The 17,196-nt window shown below is 46.1% G+C and overlaps 1 protein-coding gene across 4 annotated transcripts in view; it reads right to left on the bottom strand.

Annotated features, from left to right (window-relative positions):
* Positions 1–17,196, bottom strand: part of LOC122159591 (mitogen-activated protein kinase kinase kinase 3-like) — a 68,559-nt gene that overhangs the window by 22,974 nt on the left and 28,389 nt on the right. For 3 of the 4 annotated variants that reach the window (XM_042817352.1, XM_042817349.1, XM_042817350.1), the window contains exons 3-6: positions 16,452–16,561; positions 7,337–7,380; positions 6,255–6,354; positions 220–333 (exon numbers count right to left, since the gene is read on the bottom strand). In XM_042817352.1, coding sequence (XP_042673286.1) covers positions 220–333; positions 6,255–6,354; positions 7,337–7,380; positions 16,452–16,561 — 368 coding nt within the window. The remainder of the gene's footprint in view (positions 1–219; positions 334–6,254; positions 6,355–7,336; positions 7,381–16,451; positions 16,562–17,196) is intronic. The other variant, XM_042817351.1, reaches the window with a different exon arrangement.

The raw sequence follows: 17,196 nt of genomic DNA, 5'->3' as shown, positions 1-17,196 counted from the left end.
GTCAGGACAGTATTTAACCCGTCACAGGTTGTAGGAGGAGCAGGAAGGGCTGAGTACTGCCTCAGGCTGCTGCTGTGGGAGGATTTCAGAGCAGCTGAGCCAGAGCAGGGCAGACTCCCTGATCCTCCTGAACCATCAGGAGACTCATTTCCATTCTCCAGCTCAACAACAAGGCAGCTAAGTCTGAACACAAAAGAGCAGAGAAGGTGAACAGCTCACATTCGCTTTCTTTGGAGCGCTCACAAGGATCCGCAGGCTCTTCAGGGAAGGGCTCAGCTCCAACTGTTCCATCGCTTTGTCCAAGTCTTCCTGGGATTTCAGTGGGATCAGGAGCTGGAAGGGATTGAACAAACACCGGAGCACAGCAGTGTCACACAACTGGCTAAACAAAGGAAGGCAGATCCTCACGGTGAGCAGCTTGGGAATCGGGGGGCGAGGGAGGAACCTGAGAAAGCGGATGGAAAACAAGGGCCCCCACACCCCCAGCTTGCTGAGCTCTGCTTGTTCTTCCAAGTTCTCATCTATTATGGAACGGACGCAAAAAATCACAACAAAAAACATCTGCGAAGAGAAAGGTTAAAGGTCACATCACAAATTCAGCTAGTGGTCAGAAGAGTGGGCTGAGCTGAATCCTTAGGCTTGCTGCCTGCTATTCCGGGGCTGCTCTGACCTGGAATTTGAGGCAAGGCCTGCAGCTACCCCACGCCAGATCAGCCCCGTGTGTTCCAGGCTTTGAAGAGCCTGGGTTTCCTCCCTGGAAGACAGCTGTGCAATGGTGCTCCAGGAAAGCAGTGAGCTATAATCATGCATCTCTTGTGGGAGATCCCAGCAGCCTCCCTCCTGCTGCAGTCTGTGAAATCAGATCATTCCCAAATCAGAGCCTCAGCTCCTCCAACACAAAAGGTGAGTGTTGCCTTCACTGCAAGAGCCACATGGACACCCAGCGGGGCAATTTCTTGACAAAGTAAGCAGAGTAGAGAGCCAGACAGTGCCCTGTCTATATGGCAGCCAAAAGTCCTGCTGTTTGCTTGGTATGGGGCAGGCTACCACCCTCTCATCTCCAGAGGTCACACGGCCCCCTGACATTGCTGTGTGGTGTACCATGTCCTGCAGATGGACTGCAAAGCGTCCAGCACCCACCACAGCTGCACTTCAGAGGGGGTTTTGCAGCCTTCTGCTGCCTTGGGCTGAGATGAAAAACACAACTATTTGCCCTCCTTTCTGGGGCACTCTGCCTAAGATCATAAAAACCAAGCCTCAGCCTCTGTAGGTTGCCTAGGGCACTGGCACCATCTCCAGCCAGCAGAGCATGGGATACTCTTGCCTGTGCCAATGTACACAGCAGTTCTGCCTACCAAAGGGACCGGGCGGCCACAGATCCCAGTAAAGCCTCACTGGCCTGACTGGGAGCTATAGCCCCCCACTTCAAAAAGCTCTCCGGGTGATAAGAGTTCACACCACAAACACTCCTTGGATCAACTGCCCAAGAGAAAGGCACTCAAAAGCTGTCTGTGTCTCCCTTTTTGATCCAAGGGTGTCACCAGGGGTTTGGCTGTCAGCCTGTAGGTAAATACACCTCAGACTGCGTGCACTGGGGCTGTGGGGATGACCAGGTCAAGGGAAGGCCCTGTCCAAAGGAGACAAGGTTTCATCTCAGGAAACTGCTACAGTTACCTTCTCCACCCAGGGACCACAACCTGAACCTGCCAAACTTCATTTTCCGTGTGTGAACACCTCATGATTTAGATCAGATTTCTCCTGTGTGAAATGAACATCCTCTTTCATCTCCACGTTGCAGTTAAGGAACAGGACCATATACAAGCCCCGTGTTTTTGATGCTGAACATTAGGCTTAAGGTTGTCCTTCCACCAACAGAGCCAAGCTGCAGCAGCTGTGGACCGGAGTGGTTCCTGAGCTTAGGCACTCATCCTCAAGATGGCAAAATCCAGATCTGGAAAGGAGCTGTGGCAATGCAATACCTTAGTTTTATGTAACCTGCCAGTGCAGTTTTCGGTCCCAAATCAAATGTTCAGGAACCCTACAGCATGCACGAAAGAGTCAGATAGGCAGAAATTGGATCCAGAGTAGAAGAAGAAGCTGCCAGTTCCAATGTAATGGCAGCAATGATCATTGCTGAGGAGAGACAAGACCAGTTTCCAAAAGATATCTAAGCAACAAACTTCAGGCTGAGCCAGGAGTGCTGTTCTGGTGTAAGGTATGCAAAAGTGGTTGACACATTTCTACGAAAAGTCAGAGGAGACCTCAAAGCAAAGCTCTGAGAACATTCATCCAGGGAGATGGATGATCAGGATATGCAGCTTTTGTCTGTAAAAACCATTACGTTATTTGTCAGGAAAGGACTCTAAGAGGAACTCTTGAAAATGCTTTGGATGTAGAATGAGACTTGAGGCCTCAAACCAGATGGGGCAAAGTTCAGGAAGAGAAGATGATCCTTATTTGTTGAGCAAGCAACTAGCCAACTGGGGGGCTAACAGAGAGCAAGTCTTTGGGCTGGAATGAATAAACCAGCCTGGAAACAAATTGCCAGACTGGGATGTGAATGAAAGGAATTGCCCACCAGCACTGGCACCTGTTGTCTGGGGAGGCAGTGGATGCCCCAACCCTGGAGACACCCCAGGTCCAGCCAGCCAGGGCTCTGAGCACCTGATGCACATTGCAGGGAGGTTGGACTAAATGGCCTTTAGGGGTCCCTTCCAACTCAAATTGAATCTATGATAGGTATCAACCATTCAGCGCTTTCAGAAGGTCCACTGGATAAATGGTTAGACCATGGTAGAACTTGGAGATCCTTACGAATCACTTATGATCACAGCAGACCATAGGCAGAAATGGTACTGAATGTGCCTCCAAATTCCACACAGGTGTCCTGAGACAGCCTGTTTCCTTATGCAGCAGAACCTAAAGGATATTCTCTCAGTATTCTGCTTAATCCTCTTGAAGCTCACAAGTGTCCCATAGATGCATCAAGCAGAAAAGCTTCTCTACCTGCCCCAAACAGAAATGAAAATGTTGGAGACCTGCTCCTCCTCATTTTATCCACAAGCAGAATTCAGCTCGGAACTGTAAGTATAGTCCCAGTTCTCACCCATCCCTTTAATGAGCTGCTCACAAGAGTTCAGAACTGCAATCCCTCAGCTGCTGCTCTGAACAAAATGTTCTGCAGGTCACTCCATCTCACTCCAGTATCACAACATTAACACATTTGCATGCCTGCTTGAGAGAAGCCAAAAGTATCAGGCAGAAAGTGCCCTCCTGGAACAGGGATTGGGGCCAGTATTTAGCTTGGCTTTACCTATTGCCCATATCTGGCAAGTAGATTTTGCTCCATTTGGCTTCCAGATTGTGGCACATATGGATAACAGGAGCAGATACCTACTAGGCATGAAACTAAACACAGATCCACACAGAACCATGGCAGCAAGAACCAGAGCAAACCTGTGTTTATTCTGCCTGCAGAATGAGCAGCTACAGACAGCAAAATTCACCTACACAAAATTCCTAATGCAGCTTTTAGAGTTTTTTCTTGCTTATAAACAGTTGGTTCCACTGGAACCCAATATTACAGTATAGGGCTTGGTGGTCAATCCCTCGCAGTCTAAGAAAGTGAGTTCAAAGGGTGAGTTTTCACCAACTGCAGCTGCACTGCGAGAACTCACTGCTAAGACACTGCAGAGAGCCAAAGAATAGTAGGAAATGGGGCTGGGGAAAAATCTGAGAGGTCAATTAGTTCATCTTCCTGCCCAGTGCCAGACCAACTGGCATCAACAATTCTTGACAAATGTTTGTTAAATACACTTTAAAACAATCCTCCTTCCCCATAACAGAGCTTCTACCATTTCCCTAGGCTTTAACTCTCCTTAACCTCCTGAAATGATGATGTGAAATTGCTTCTGCCTCAGAAGTGACACGCAAAGGGAGGTCAGGGGGAAACTGGTGGCTCACCAAGGTTCAATGCCCAAGGCCACTTCCCAAGCTGGTGATGGATATGGGGCAGATGACTTAGTTACACTTGGAGCAACTGGACAGCAGTGCACGCAGATGAAATTCAGACAGAATTTGCTGTAGAAGACGCTCCTTCAAGCTACAACACAGCCAGCTTTCTGTAAGTCACTGCACCATGCTGCCCACAGGCAAGACTTTGCCCATCAGAAAGACAAGCCCAGCCTAGCACTAACATGCAGACATGCCCCATGCAGTACACCCACAGCCAGGCCCTGCTCTTATCTCTGCCAGCCCAAACTCGTTGATTCCATGGTCCCACCAGGATGTGATTCATGTGTGCCCCTGCTCCACCCTTCTGGCATGCTCATCTCACCAATCTTGGCTTCCCTAGGACACTGACTGCCACTTACTGGGCTTCCGAAGGGGAGTGCTGCCTTCAGTGTAATTACACTCTGCAAGGTTCTGTGGCAGGAGAAACATTAAACAGCAATGAAGAGTTGCTGAGAAAAGAGTAAAATGTCACTGAAATATGTCTGTGATCGAGCTACCTCACAAACTTGCAGTCCTGCAATTAAAATCATGGCCCAGAGCATGCTGCGAGCCAGATCCTGGGGGGCACCATGTGGACATACAGCTCATCTCCCCAAAAGGTCATTTTTGTCTGTTGGCAGTTTGTACAACAACCCTAAATTGCTACTGCTCCCAAAGGTGTAGGTCCTCAAAAAGAGGAATTCTTATGTATATAAAACAACAACACTAAAGTTCTTCCTCATCCCTATGAAGGAGTACCCCAAGCTCATGGTCCTGTTATGTGCTCACCACAAACCCAAGAATAGTCTCTGACGTGGAATAAAATGCATTATTTAAGCTTCTATTTGCTATTGTTGGAAAAAAATTCCTCTTCCAATGGAAAGAAACCTGGAATGAAGTGAGTCATTCCTGAAGAATTCAATGGCAGGCTTTTCCCAGGAGGGCTGGCAGAGAATGCCCAAGATTAGAAACCAGACTACATTCAAAGCTAAAGCCCAAAGGACGCTTTGGTATCGTGAGGTATCTATTAATACAGAATAGGAACTTTCTCTGGCTCTAATCTCCCAGAAAAAAAAAAAGAAAAAAAAAAAAAAAGGAAAAAGAAAAGGAAAGAAAAAGCTCTTTTCACAGCCTCCCTTGTATTTCAATGAAAGGTTCTTATGCATTTGCAATTAATTCTTCAAGAAGTGAGCTATCGAGACAGATCCAGAAGGAATGGTGCCTATCTGTCATATGAATCATAGAATGGCTCAGGTTGGAAGGGACCTCAAGGATCAGGAATCTCCAACCCCCTGCCACAGGCAGGGCCACCAACCTCCCCATTTAATACCAGCCCAGGCTGCCCAGGGCCCCATCCAACCTGGCCCTGAACACCTCCAGGGATGGATGGGGCATCCACAGCCTCTCTGGGCAGCTGTTCCAGCTCCTCACCACTCTCTCTGTAAAGAATTTCCGCCTGATATCCAACGTACATCTTCCCTCCTTCAACTTAAAGTAGTTTTAAAGTTTTAAAACAGATTGCAGAGGGAAGGTTTCTTGGCCATTAGTATGCAGTGACAGAACCTGCTAGAGAAACCTGCAGTGATTTCACCGCTGACCTAACCACAGAAACAAACTGCAGATAGTTCTGCCTTTTCTAGGTGAAATAAAATCAGTTCTGGATGAAAGTATGCTGGTTTAGTAGTGCTGTCCCTCACACTCCAGACTTCAGCATGCTCCTTAAACTGCTCCCAGGATGAGGAGGCTTCACATCCAGCCCAAACACATGGTCTAGAATCGCTCTGTGTGGCTCTCATGAAAGTCATCTGGTCTCAGCTGCTCTCTTCTCTGCCCCATGTGTGCTCTCACCAGCCAGAAGTGCTCTGAAAGTTGGTCTCACTGCCCAAACTGTTTATGGAGAAACAGCTCAGCTGTGCAGCTGAATTGACAATGTCTCCATCATCTCAGTTATTTCGTTCCTCCCTGTTTTGAGGTTGGTTTTGCTTTTTTTTCTGGAGGAAAGGACAATGTATGTAGGTCATCATTTAATAAGCCTTGACTGAAATCATTTCAAGAAAGCAAAAGCCTGGTTTGGAGTCAGAGAATACAACTGAGCTACGTCTGGGCAACAGCTCTTGTTTGCCTAGTAGTTGGAAGCCACAAAGTAAGATTACTTTTCATCATGTAGTTGTGAAACACTAAATCATGGCCTTAAGAAGAAATTACTGCTCAGCTCTGCCAGGTACCCTAAAATGCTCCTGTAACCATAAAGGGAAGAGTACCTCATTGCTCATGCAGACTAAGTCCATCGTCTGTCCAAAAGCATCCGTGACTTTCTGCACCACTTCTTTGAATTTGACTGGTCTTGGAAACTGGATGATCCTGCATTTGCAAATAAACAGCACAGTAGTTTCAGTTTAGTAAAACCACAGTGGGATTCAGCACTGGACAGACAATTCAGAAATAAGGACTAGTACTCTTCTACCATGAAGCACAGAACTTGCTCCTTGCTTTTACATTCACACAAATGCTGTTCATTTGTTATGCCGAAGAACTCTATCAAAAATTCTAGTGCAACTCCTCTGTTTCTCCCCCTGTTGTGTTTGCATGTTGAAAAGAAGAAAGCCCAGCAGCTTTTCACTGAAGAATCCCCTGGGTCATGCACTAGTGGGTGATTTATCACCTTCACTTTCAGCAAGTGGTTCTGAAGAGGGAACAGGAATGGAAAAGACAGCGATGCAATTTGGCATCCTGTGAATCTGCCTCTCCTGTACCATCACAGGTACGTATCAGCAGGTATAGTTTAGCCCTACACTAACACTATTTATTTTATTTCAAATACAACCTTGACCATCAGCCTATGAGTTCCTAGCTCTGTATCCTGCCCTGCCACGGTCACTAAGCATCAAGCAGGGGTGATTCCATGAAAATGTCAAGCAGGGAAGGGTGTGCAAGCTTTAACACCCAGCTCTATTTTTATGGGACCCATGCCCAAAATCTGGTTATCGTAAGTAAGTGTCACAGGCTGCTACTAAAAGGACACAATTCTGTAGGCTTGCAGCTCAGCTCTGGTTCAGTAGGGCTCAAGAACTGAAAAGAGAAAAGGATCCAACCATGCACCCTGTGTCCTTGGTAAGGGGCATTTAATGACTTCCAGCTTGGAACTTTCAGTACATGCAAACCCCAGAGGTCCTTCTGGTGAGCAGGGTAACGAGGCAAAGCTCTTGCATATAAATTTGTAATTGATTTCAGGACTTAATCCTGCTGTGAGCTCATCTGCAGCTGGCAGAAATCAGTCGGATGATGCTGGGTAAAAAGGGCAATTTGTCCCTGTACACAGATGGGGACAGGGCTGGGTACATACCTTTTCTCTCCTTCATATTCAAACTTGATCCTGACATTTCGCTGCTGAAAGAAAAAATAGGAAACAGTCAGGTCCCAGACACATCTAAAGCTCACAGTAATTCTCAGGGAAGTTCCCCTAACTCTGCTAGGTGCCTTGTATATATAGGAAAACTCTATTGCTTTGCTAATAGGTGAACTTGCCCAAAAAGAAGGTCTTCTAAAAAGAAAATGACACTTTATCATCTGTGTAACTTTAATAAACTACATTAATACAAGGGGGAAATTTCAAATGCTGTGAGCTCATTGGAGAATGAGGCACCATTATCAAAGGGATAAACAAGATAAGTGTCTGATATGACAGTCTGTCCCTCACTGGTGCTCCCTGAGGCTTTGTTTAGCCCAGTGCTTTCTGTTGAAAATCCAAAAGGCAAAGCTCAGGTGATATCTCACAGAACACATCAACACTTGGGACAAAGAAATGAGAACAAAGTAAAAGCAAGCAACTTTTGATGGCAGTAGAGAGACAGCCTTGGCTTTTAAAACCCAGCAGCGCTGGGGCTGATGGCTGCTATTCTTATTTGTTAGGTCATGCAAAATGCAAAGTGCATCAGGCATCGCTGCTTCCTACAAAGTGAGCGTGCACCCTGAACTGACCTACTGCTCACCCCTAAAGAAACCATCAGATTCATCCAAAGAAATTCCAAAGATCTGTGGGCAGACTGGGAACGCAACCATGCAGTCACTAGCAAAAGCCACTTCTCCCATCTTCTCCGTGTGTATTTAGCAGCTATTCTAAGACCACAAGGAGCTTTTTCTTTCCTTCAGCTTCTCAGACTGAGCCTGGGCCAAGCATACCTTAGGATCCTCTGGCTCGTGCTGTGACTTTCCAATGGCATCCAAAGCAGATAAAAAGCCCCTTTACATTCTAGACCACATTTAGTCACCTCAGTTACCCAGGTCTCTGCCCAATAACCCACACGAGCCTCCTCAAACCGTGGCTTTCCTTCCATGGAGAAAAAAGCACTCGCCATCTCCTTCAGAGGAGTGACCTCAAGGAGGACTGGGTCCCTCAGTGCTATGGATAATCCCTGTCTGGGTGGGTGACAGCCCTTCCTGAGCAAGGGCCTTATCTCTAGCCCTGGATTTCCAGTGCATGAAGGCACACTTTCCATATTCTCAGAGGGAAAGCAGAGCTGCAGCGAAACAGCTTTGTCTCTTATGAAGAAAATGAGCTGGCTGGGTGTTCTTAGGTTTATTTTTAAACAGCCACTGAAGTTCAGGAAGTTGAGCCTAGAGGCAACTCAGTCAATAAAGCTTAAAAACCCTGGCAGATGCAGGGTAGCCCATTGCATCACTTGAAACACATCCTTTAGAGCACTGCTTGTGGCCTTTGCTGCGTTCCCTGGCAGAGCTGGAAGAATCCATGTCACGAAATGGGACATTTCAGCAGTGCTATATGCACTTACAGCACTTCAGCACTTGCAGCCAGCTCCCCAGACCCACAATATTTGGACAAACTCCAGGTTTGCTTCTACAACCACCGGGCCCAAACCATAAAAAATACCACAGCAGGTCTAAAAGAATCCAAAATTCAAAAGAAGATAAGATCATAACAGACCACTGCTGAAGATCCAAGTCACTACAGAGTCGATCTTCGGCTGTAGAGACAGCCAAACATGGGTGGGATTCCAATTTTGATTGTCTCTTAGGAAGAGGGAAAGAAAAAGAGATAGGCTTTTCTATACCATTTTTTATTTAATAATAAAACATTCATATATTTTATCTGAAGGACTTGGCTAATTCAGCTCTCCTGGATGCTGGAAAGCAACCAGCCAGCATGGCTTCACAGCATGCAGTTCTGCAGAGTCCTTCTCTAAATGAAGAGAGAAATCAGGGCGAGGAACTTTCGAGGTTTCTCCTTACAAAAGAGCAGGATGTACAAGGGGAAAAGCTCACGCAGCTCCAGCCTCGCTGCAGGAAACCCTTGCAAACACAGGTTTCACTTTCAGCACAGACCTGAAAGCTGCGCCGAACATCGAGGTAGTGCACACTGTGTGCTTATGCTGAGCAAAACAAATTTTGCAGACAAATAAGTTTTTTAAAAACAGCTTGTGGCTGGAAAATATCATAACGCTTGTTTAAAGCTCCAGAGAGAGAAGAAAAAGGGGGAAAATAAAGAGCCACGACCCTGCTGCATCCTATTCTTCTACATCAACAACAGGGCTGATGTGTTGTGGCTCAAAGCCAACAAAGTAAGCCAGCTGCCCCACGTTGCTCTGCTCTGGGTCTGAGCCCTGCAGCAAACACACAGGCTGCACCAAGGGAATGAAAACCATTGCATTTGTTAATGGGATTACAATTCTTCGGGCTAATATAAAAACCATTAACCTCTCACCTCCCTCCAAGAAGCCCAGATCTTAGGCGTGTAAATGTGGATAGGGGAGGGACAAAGACATTACACAGAGCATAAATTAATATATATGTGCATATATATATATTCTGAGAAGTTGGTTACAGTTTTATTTTGCAGTCTTTCCACGGCTTGCTCATGTTTCTGACTCATTGCTAAAGCTGAATTCATCACCACCACCAAGTACTTTTTTCCTTTAAAAAATAATAATAAAAAAAGAGGGCAGTGCCCAAAGAGCTACAGAGTCCCAAGAGGATGCAAAGCACTTCCTAAATGCTGGAGCAGGCTGTGATTTTTCACACCCATGGAAATCTGGTTCGGAGCAACTCATTTTAGATCACGCAGGGAACGTGGAGCAGTGCCAAGTGCTGGGGCAAAACCGCATGCACATCAAATGGGGGATGAGGAGGAAGGCAGAAGTAGCATCTTTCCATAAGGATCTCAACACAACATACAAGTATTTTTGCAATTTCATAAGGAATTGGGACAACAGCAACTTGCAGAACTCAAGCCACGCTGCTGGCCCAGCCTAGGCCTCTCTGCCACCCAGTGTCAAATGATGGCCTCCAGATGGCCACCCAGTGGTTAATGGTGGCCTCCATCCACCTGAGATCAAGAGGCCGTCAGTTGGAGCAGTGCAGGCAGAGATGTCTGAGAAGAACGTGTGTTATTGACAGTGGTAAAGGTAAGCTTGTAATGTAAGGCAGTGGCCCTCAACACCAAGCCACAACAGAAGGTGCCAGCTATGGCTTCAGGGAGAACTTGGAAAGCTCAGAGAGATAAAGGAGCACCAGGGGACACCATGGTGAAGCACAGCAGTGCCAGACCCAAGATGTAAAGCTTTGCTCTCCTGTGGGCGCCATGTTTCCGTGCGACACGTGGCACAGGGGAGCACTCAAAAGGCACCTCAAGGCCCTGCAGTGACAAACAACACCAGGGATGACCCTGAGAGGAAATACCACAGCCATTCCTTTCGTTTCTGGAATAATTTCTTCCCCGACACCCTTGTGCTGGCATTTCCTCCAGCCCGGCTAACAAATGGCTGCTGGTCTTTCACTCTTTCTTGTCATCTGCCTAGGAAAGGAATGGAAAAGCAAAGCCACTGCAGCGGCAGCAAACACATCACCATCTTCCCAGGCTTTCCAGAAAGTATTTTTTAGCTCTTTCCTTAAAACTTTCAATTTCACAAAGAGAAAAAGCTCACAGCCCCTGAGAAGCACTAAGGGGGCTGCAGCAGCACGCTGGGCCCGTGGCGATGGGGGGCATCATGGCAGCAGGGCAAAGCCTCCTGTGCACGGCCCTCATGAAGGGGTCCAGTGGGAGACATGAGATGAGAGCGGCCGCAGAACCCTCCGGAAAACCGGAGTGAGCTGGACGGGATGAAATGAGATGTCGGAAAAATGGAGAAAGTGCTTCCAAACGAAGTGAATCATGATCCGCTGCAGAGATCCCCGAAGAGCTGACTGCTGTTTGTAATAAAAGCACACATAGCGCGGCAAAACACGCACTGAAGCCTAAAATGGAAATGGTTTTGGAGGAGCAGGCTGTGCTGAGCACCCTCAGCCCCTTCCCACCCAGACAGGAGACCACATAGGGAACATGAGTCCGAGCTGGGATGGCGTCCAATGCCATGCTGGTGGATGAGGGCATCCATCACGCAGGGCCATATGGCTGCCATTAGAAATGCTGCTCTGCTCTGACCCAACAATGAAACAAGGGAGTCATTCTAGTTTTGCTCTTTCCCGTGACACCTTGGGGCACCTACTTTGCCTCAGGGTCCCTTCTGGGTAAAATAGGGACAATAAAAAAAGACTCATTCCTGCATGCTGGAGGGTTGGAAGAGTGGTTATTTTCCACCTATTTCATTTTCTACTTGCTGGCTTAGGAAACAATGAGAAAACCCCACAGAGCACTGTGGCATTCGAGCATCAGAGCCCCAGTTACTCTTCAGTAAAGCCACAAAATGGTGGGTTTTCTCCTCAATTTCTGGCTTTGGTCGAGAGAAATCAGCACCACAGGGCCAGGCCAAGGGGCCCTTCTCCACCTCCCCGACACGCATGTTGTTTGGATTAGTCCTGTGCTTAACCTCGCTTTTAGCAACGGGACGTTCGTTACAAGCCAGACATCTGGACCGTGTCCCTAAACCACAATAGGAGATGACTAATTCACGTCATTAGGAATTATCCACACAGAACCCCCACGCGCTTTGGGTTATTCAGAATAATCCAACAGAAGGAGTTTTGTCTGGGATTGTCCTCCTGGTGGGTGGGAGTGACGAGATACCCTGGTCCCCCTGGATCCTTACAAGCTCTTTTCATCTGAAGAAGAAAGCGCAGTAAGTGAGCAGCTCAGTGACCAGTGGGAAGATAGATGATGTCTAGAGGGCTCACAGCTCTCAGTTACAGACATTTTTGCTTTACACAGCAGCAAAAAAGAAATAATCATAGAATCACAGAAAAGGTTGGAAAAGATCTCTAAGATCATCTAGTTCAACCATCAACCCATTACCACCATGACCACCAACCACATCCCTCAATGCTACAGATCAAGGACTTCAGGACGTTCATCTCAAACCACCTACCTGGCGCACACAGCTTTTCCCCAGTTGGATTTCCACCGGGTGTTACCTTGTGGCATGCAAGTCAGTGACAAAACAGGCGAGGTGAAACCTCCCCCCCACCCCCAATCCTTGGGACTCTGCAGCTGATGCCAGCCCCAGCCAAGCCTTTCTCTCCCCTCTTGATCTCTTGCTTCTGCTCCCAAAGTGAGGAAAATCCTGCAGCTCTCCTCACAGCAACTCCCTTCTTCAAGGCAGTATTTACAGACCCTCACACTTCCCAGTGGTAAAACAGAGGTGTTAAAGCCAAACTACTTTTTTAGGCTGCATGAAGACCTACAGAGAGCCCTAGAACACGAGCTGTGTTTTATTCTCATAATGAGCAAGCCGTGCCCCGCTCCCAGCTTGCCAAAGAAAAGAGAGTACCGAGTAATTTACTAAAAGAACAACTTTTAGGTCAGTCTGACATTTGCTGCACACAGGAAAACATTCTTCACAAATATTGGACTTTATTGCCATAAGAGAACTTGCAATCAAAATTAACATGGCAGAGGAATTGCTAGCTGTCATCAGCTGTGACAGAGGCCCATGCCAACACCTTGTCATTAGACTGAACACAGCACTGACAACCATCCTCATTCTGCTAGCAGCCAAGTGCTATTTATAGAGTTAAATGGATGTGCATATAAACAGACAGATGCAAAGTAAGTTAATATAATTGCTTCTTTCTCCTCCACGCTTTTGTTTGGGATCTCTAATTCTTCGTGGTTTCCCTTCTTATCCCATTCATCTATCTCATTAGTGACCATAACACATATCTTTGTTTTGCTGTTTCCTCCTTCCCCTTTCTCTGGTGATTGGAGAACAGAGGAGCCTGCCTGGAAGGACTCTTTCCAGCCATACCAAAGAAAACAATGGGAATAAAGAAATGACAAAAAAAAAAATAATGGAGGAATAATAAAGCAGAGGATGAACTAAGAATAATGTCAAGGTGCTCCGTGTTCCCAGAAAGCAACTCCCTTTTAAAGACTGCGGCTCATATGCAGAAAGAAAAAGGCATCCATCACTCTCCCACAAGCCAAAAAGGCAGCGTAACATGGTGACCCACAGACCTGACCAGGTCTTGGGAGGCTCAAGCTCAGCCATCTCATCTGCTGCCAACTTCATGGGCAACCTATGCCACAAAACTCATCCACATCATGTACCAGGTATTACAGCTCTCATTTCTCCTGTTTTCTGCTATGTAGCATTAGACATTCAGAATCTCAGCCTTAGTCTGAAACTCATTTGTAAGGAAAGCAAATTTAAAAAAAAGAAAGATTTTCATGCCATTTGCCTAAGGAAAAGTTTGTTCTATGAAACAATCTGAAACAAAACCACCGATATCTTTCGAAAGAAATATTGCATAGCCCATAGCATCACAGACCAGGCTCTTGTGTGGCCCAGTCCTACCAGCAGCACTGTCTGGCATGCTCCAGATTTCAGATTTCATCTTCTGACAAGAGAGCACTTCAGAACCCACCAGGAGCCGGGGATGAGGCAGCATTTTGGTTGCGTTTCTGTGCGGACCAAAAGACTGCAGCCAAGTCACAAAGGGACAGGATGGTTGGGCAACACATTCTTGTCTAAAATGTTTTTCAGCAGAAATTTGGAATGCTGACTGAAGGATTCCCATGCTTCAGTGAAGCATTTTTTCCGTAGCGAAATACTGCCTTTTTTTGTTTTGTTTTTTTAATCTAAGAACTGAACGTTCAAACCCAAGCATTACAATGTGAGCATACTGTTGCAGGGCCTCATGGGAGACACCTGCACTTCCAAGAAGAGAACTGAGCATCCAAGTGCCCCATGCCTCACACTCCTTCTCCAAGAAAGGACATCCTTCAGCCCAACCAGCCAACCTCATCACAGAAAAAATAACAGGAACACCAAGAACCAAATGAACAACAGCTCACAGGCATGACAACAGCATTTCTAAAGCAATGTTTCCCGTGCCCCCGCCACAATTTCTCTGCTTAGAAAGAAAAAAAAGCCTAAAAGAGACCCAAACAAGTTGATTAACGCTTCTGAGATTCAAACATGAACCAAATCCCCAGTAATTCCACTTACTATGGCCACTCCCCTCCTCGCAGACTAGACTCCCATCGTCCCGCGAGCGAGAATTCTTCCAGCTAGTCAGATTAAATGAAGCAACAACTCAACATGCTCCAACGCCCTTCATCCCGTGGGGCCTGTTGGTCTGAGTCTTCAGCCCCGGATGCACAAGTAAAATGGGATGCTGACTACTTCTGCCTCCTCCATCACAGAGCTCTGAGTAACTCTGAGTGCATAGGTACAGCCGGCCCGCTCGTGGACAAAAAGAAAAGCCAGAAAGGAGGGAAGGCTTCCGTAAGCATCAGTGCTGTAATTTGGAAGGACTGTTTGATTCCTAACACAGTAAAACAAAATGCAGGAGGCAGCTAACAATTCTAAAACTGATTGCAAAGCACAACAGGACCCCACTGGCAATTTGTAAGTGAAGGTATGGAGAGGCTGGGCTGTGAATAAAAAGTTCAATTCTATAAAACTCCTGCGGTTAATGATTCAGCCAATGAAAACTATTCTTTTTCTTATTTTGACTCAATAGCTAGTTAGCTGCATCACTGCAGTGTCTAGAGCTAGTTTTCAAGAATGACAGCAGGAATTTTCTCCCGCTGTGAGGAAACAAAAATGTCATTTAAGAGAAGTTTAAGAAGTTTTGCTGCCCCGAAAGCATCCTGAAATGGCTCGGGATGGTCCCCACCCACCAACTTGCAGAACATGCTACCCTTGGAGCCAGCCAGGGCTGTGCTGGATTGTGTCTGCTTCGCCTGCAGCTGCACAGAGCCAGCTCCGACTTTCTCCGGTCAGTTCTGCAAACATCTTGGATTTCTTTCAGCATGAGCTGAACACAACTCCAGTGATTCAACTTGGACAGCTGCTACCACCAGGGCACACTCTGAAACAGACACGCTACGTGCGCATGTGCTTTCGTCTGCACGTGTCGAGGAAGCCTGGAGGGAATCTATGATTTGGGAAGAGGACTTTTTGCCTCATCCCATGTTTGTTAGTAGCACAAATGCCATTAAAACAGACATGACAATTTCAAATGACACTGTGGTTCCTTCCTTGCTAGGCAATCAGTAACTATGACATTGAGTGCAAGCTTATTCTAAGTCACAGCACTAGAAATAATATTCCAAGTAGATTCACTTGCATGCTTCTTCAGAAGCTTCCTGGTACTCCTAATTATTCCCCCCCCCTTCATTTTTTGTTTTCTCTCATTGGTGTTTTGACAACTGAATCTTTTCTTCACAAATTTAGTTCGGTAACGTATTCATTCCATACGCAACTAAGCTATTAAATTCACTTTAGCTATTATATCAGTGTCAGCAAGTAACTCCTAATATTGCTCAAGGGACAACTTTTTTGCTCACCAAAGCAACTCTGAATGTTCAACACGGCCAAAATGTTTGGTTTTGGGAGCATAAAGATAAACAATAGTAATTAGTGTTTAAACACTTTATATAAGAATGACATTATTCCTCCCAAAAGAGCCTGGGTGTCTACGGCTCAAAGTTGGCAATCCATCTTTCAAATATCTGAAGTAGAATGTGCACACGATAAATATTATATTTCATCAACACTGTCAGTAGAAAACACTTGACTAATCCAAGCCTTAAAGCTGCAGAGCTTGTAGCAAGTTCAACTAGATTCAGTGCTAAAAGAAAGAAGTGCCTTATGGTGCGATTTGAGTTATACAACATTTTCAGGCTCTTTTATTACCTTTAGGAATTATTTGGGGTATCATTTTTAACCCCTGCTCCTCCATTGCCCCTCTGTGATACGGGGATCACTGCAGTTTCTTTGCAGCTCTTCAAAAAGAAGTTCTAAAGCTCGCATGTTGATAACATTTGTTCCTATGTTATGAGCCCACACAACACTTGTTGAGTTGGTCTTTAACACTCAACTAACATCTACTCTAACACTTAACATCTAACAGAAGTTGGACTACATGATATTTGTATGTCCTTTCCAACTTGGGATACTTCACAATTCCATGATTTAAACTCTGCTTTCACAGCCTGGTGAGCACCATTCCTACCTGCCTCTTCAGCCTACTGGAGTTTGGCATTTCAAACAATGCCTTACCTGTTTGCTGGAGTAGACACAGTTTTTATTCCTGTTGTTGTCCAGCAATCCCCCACATTTGCCCAATGCTGCCAAATCCTTCATAATAGAGTTCAGAGCTTCTTCTTCATCTGCAAAAGAAGGACAGACAACTGAAGCACAGAAGGTAACCTCACCCCTGGCACTGCAAAGCAAAAAATACAGCATCACATACGTAATCATTCAACCCAAATGTGTTGAAAGTCATGATATCCAGCTTTGCCATTAAGAGAGGCATTGCAAGACTGCACACCACAATCCCTCCCAGCCCACTGTGTATATGAAAGTCTCTTCATCAGTAGAAACAAAGATCCTCTGAAGAGCCAAGTTTTCTGCCTATGCACTTCAGAGGTCATTTAAGGTGGGGCCTATAGGCTAGATGCAGTGTTCAGAGGGCTGGATCAGTTTGTTAGGTTGAAGATGGTGCTCTGTGCAGCGAATCTTTCAGAACCCAAAAAGCTCTTGCAGCAAGTGATGGAGCATAACCCAGCTCTTCGTGCCCTCCTTCCCTCCTCTTCATTAAAGATGCTCAAGAGACACAACTGACTTTCAAAGCCAGAGCCAGTGAGCAACCACAAGACAAGACAAGAAACTCACCAGAACAAGCAACAAATTCAACCATCCAGGATAGAAGAAAGGCTGGAAGGACACGTGATATTTCAGATTTCTGCAGTAACCAGTGTAACCAGTGTAACCAGTGTAACCAGTGTAACCAGTGTAACCAGTG

Source organism: Centrocercus urophasianus, unplaced genomic scaffold, assembly GCF_019232065.1.
Source record: "Centrocercus urophasianus isolate 14NV4802_14NV808 unplaced genomic scaffold, USGS_Curo_1.0 seq_16, whole genome shotgun sequence".
NCBI classification, from domain to species: domain Eukaryota; kingdom Metazoa; phylum Chordata; class Aves; order Galliformes; family Phasianidae; genus Centrocercus; species Centrocercus urophasianus.
The sequence above is the reverse complement of the archived record's forward strand: the minus strand, read 5'-3'. Positions and strand labels throughout refer to the sequence as shown.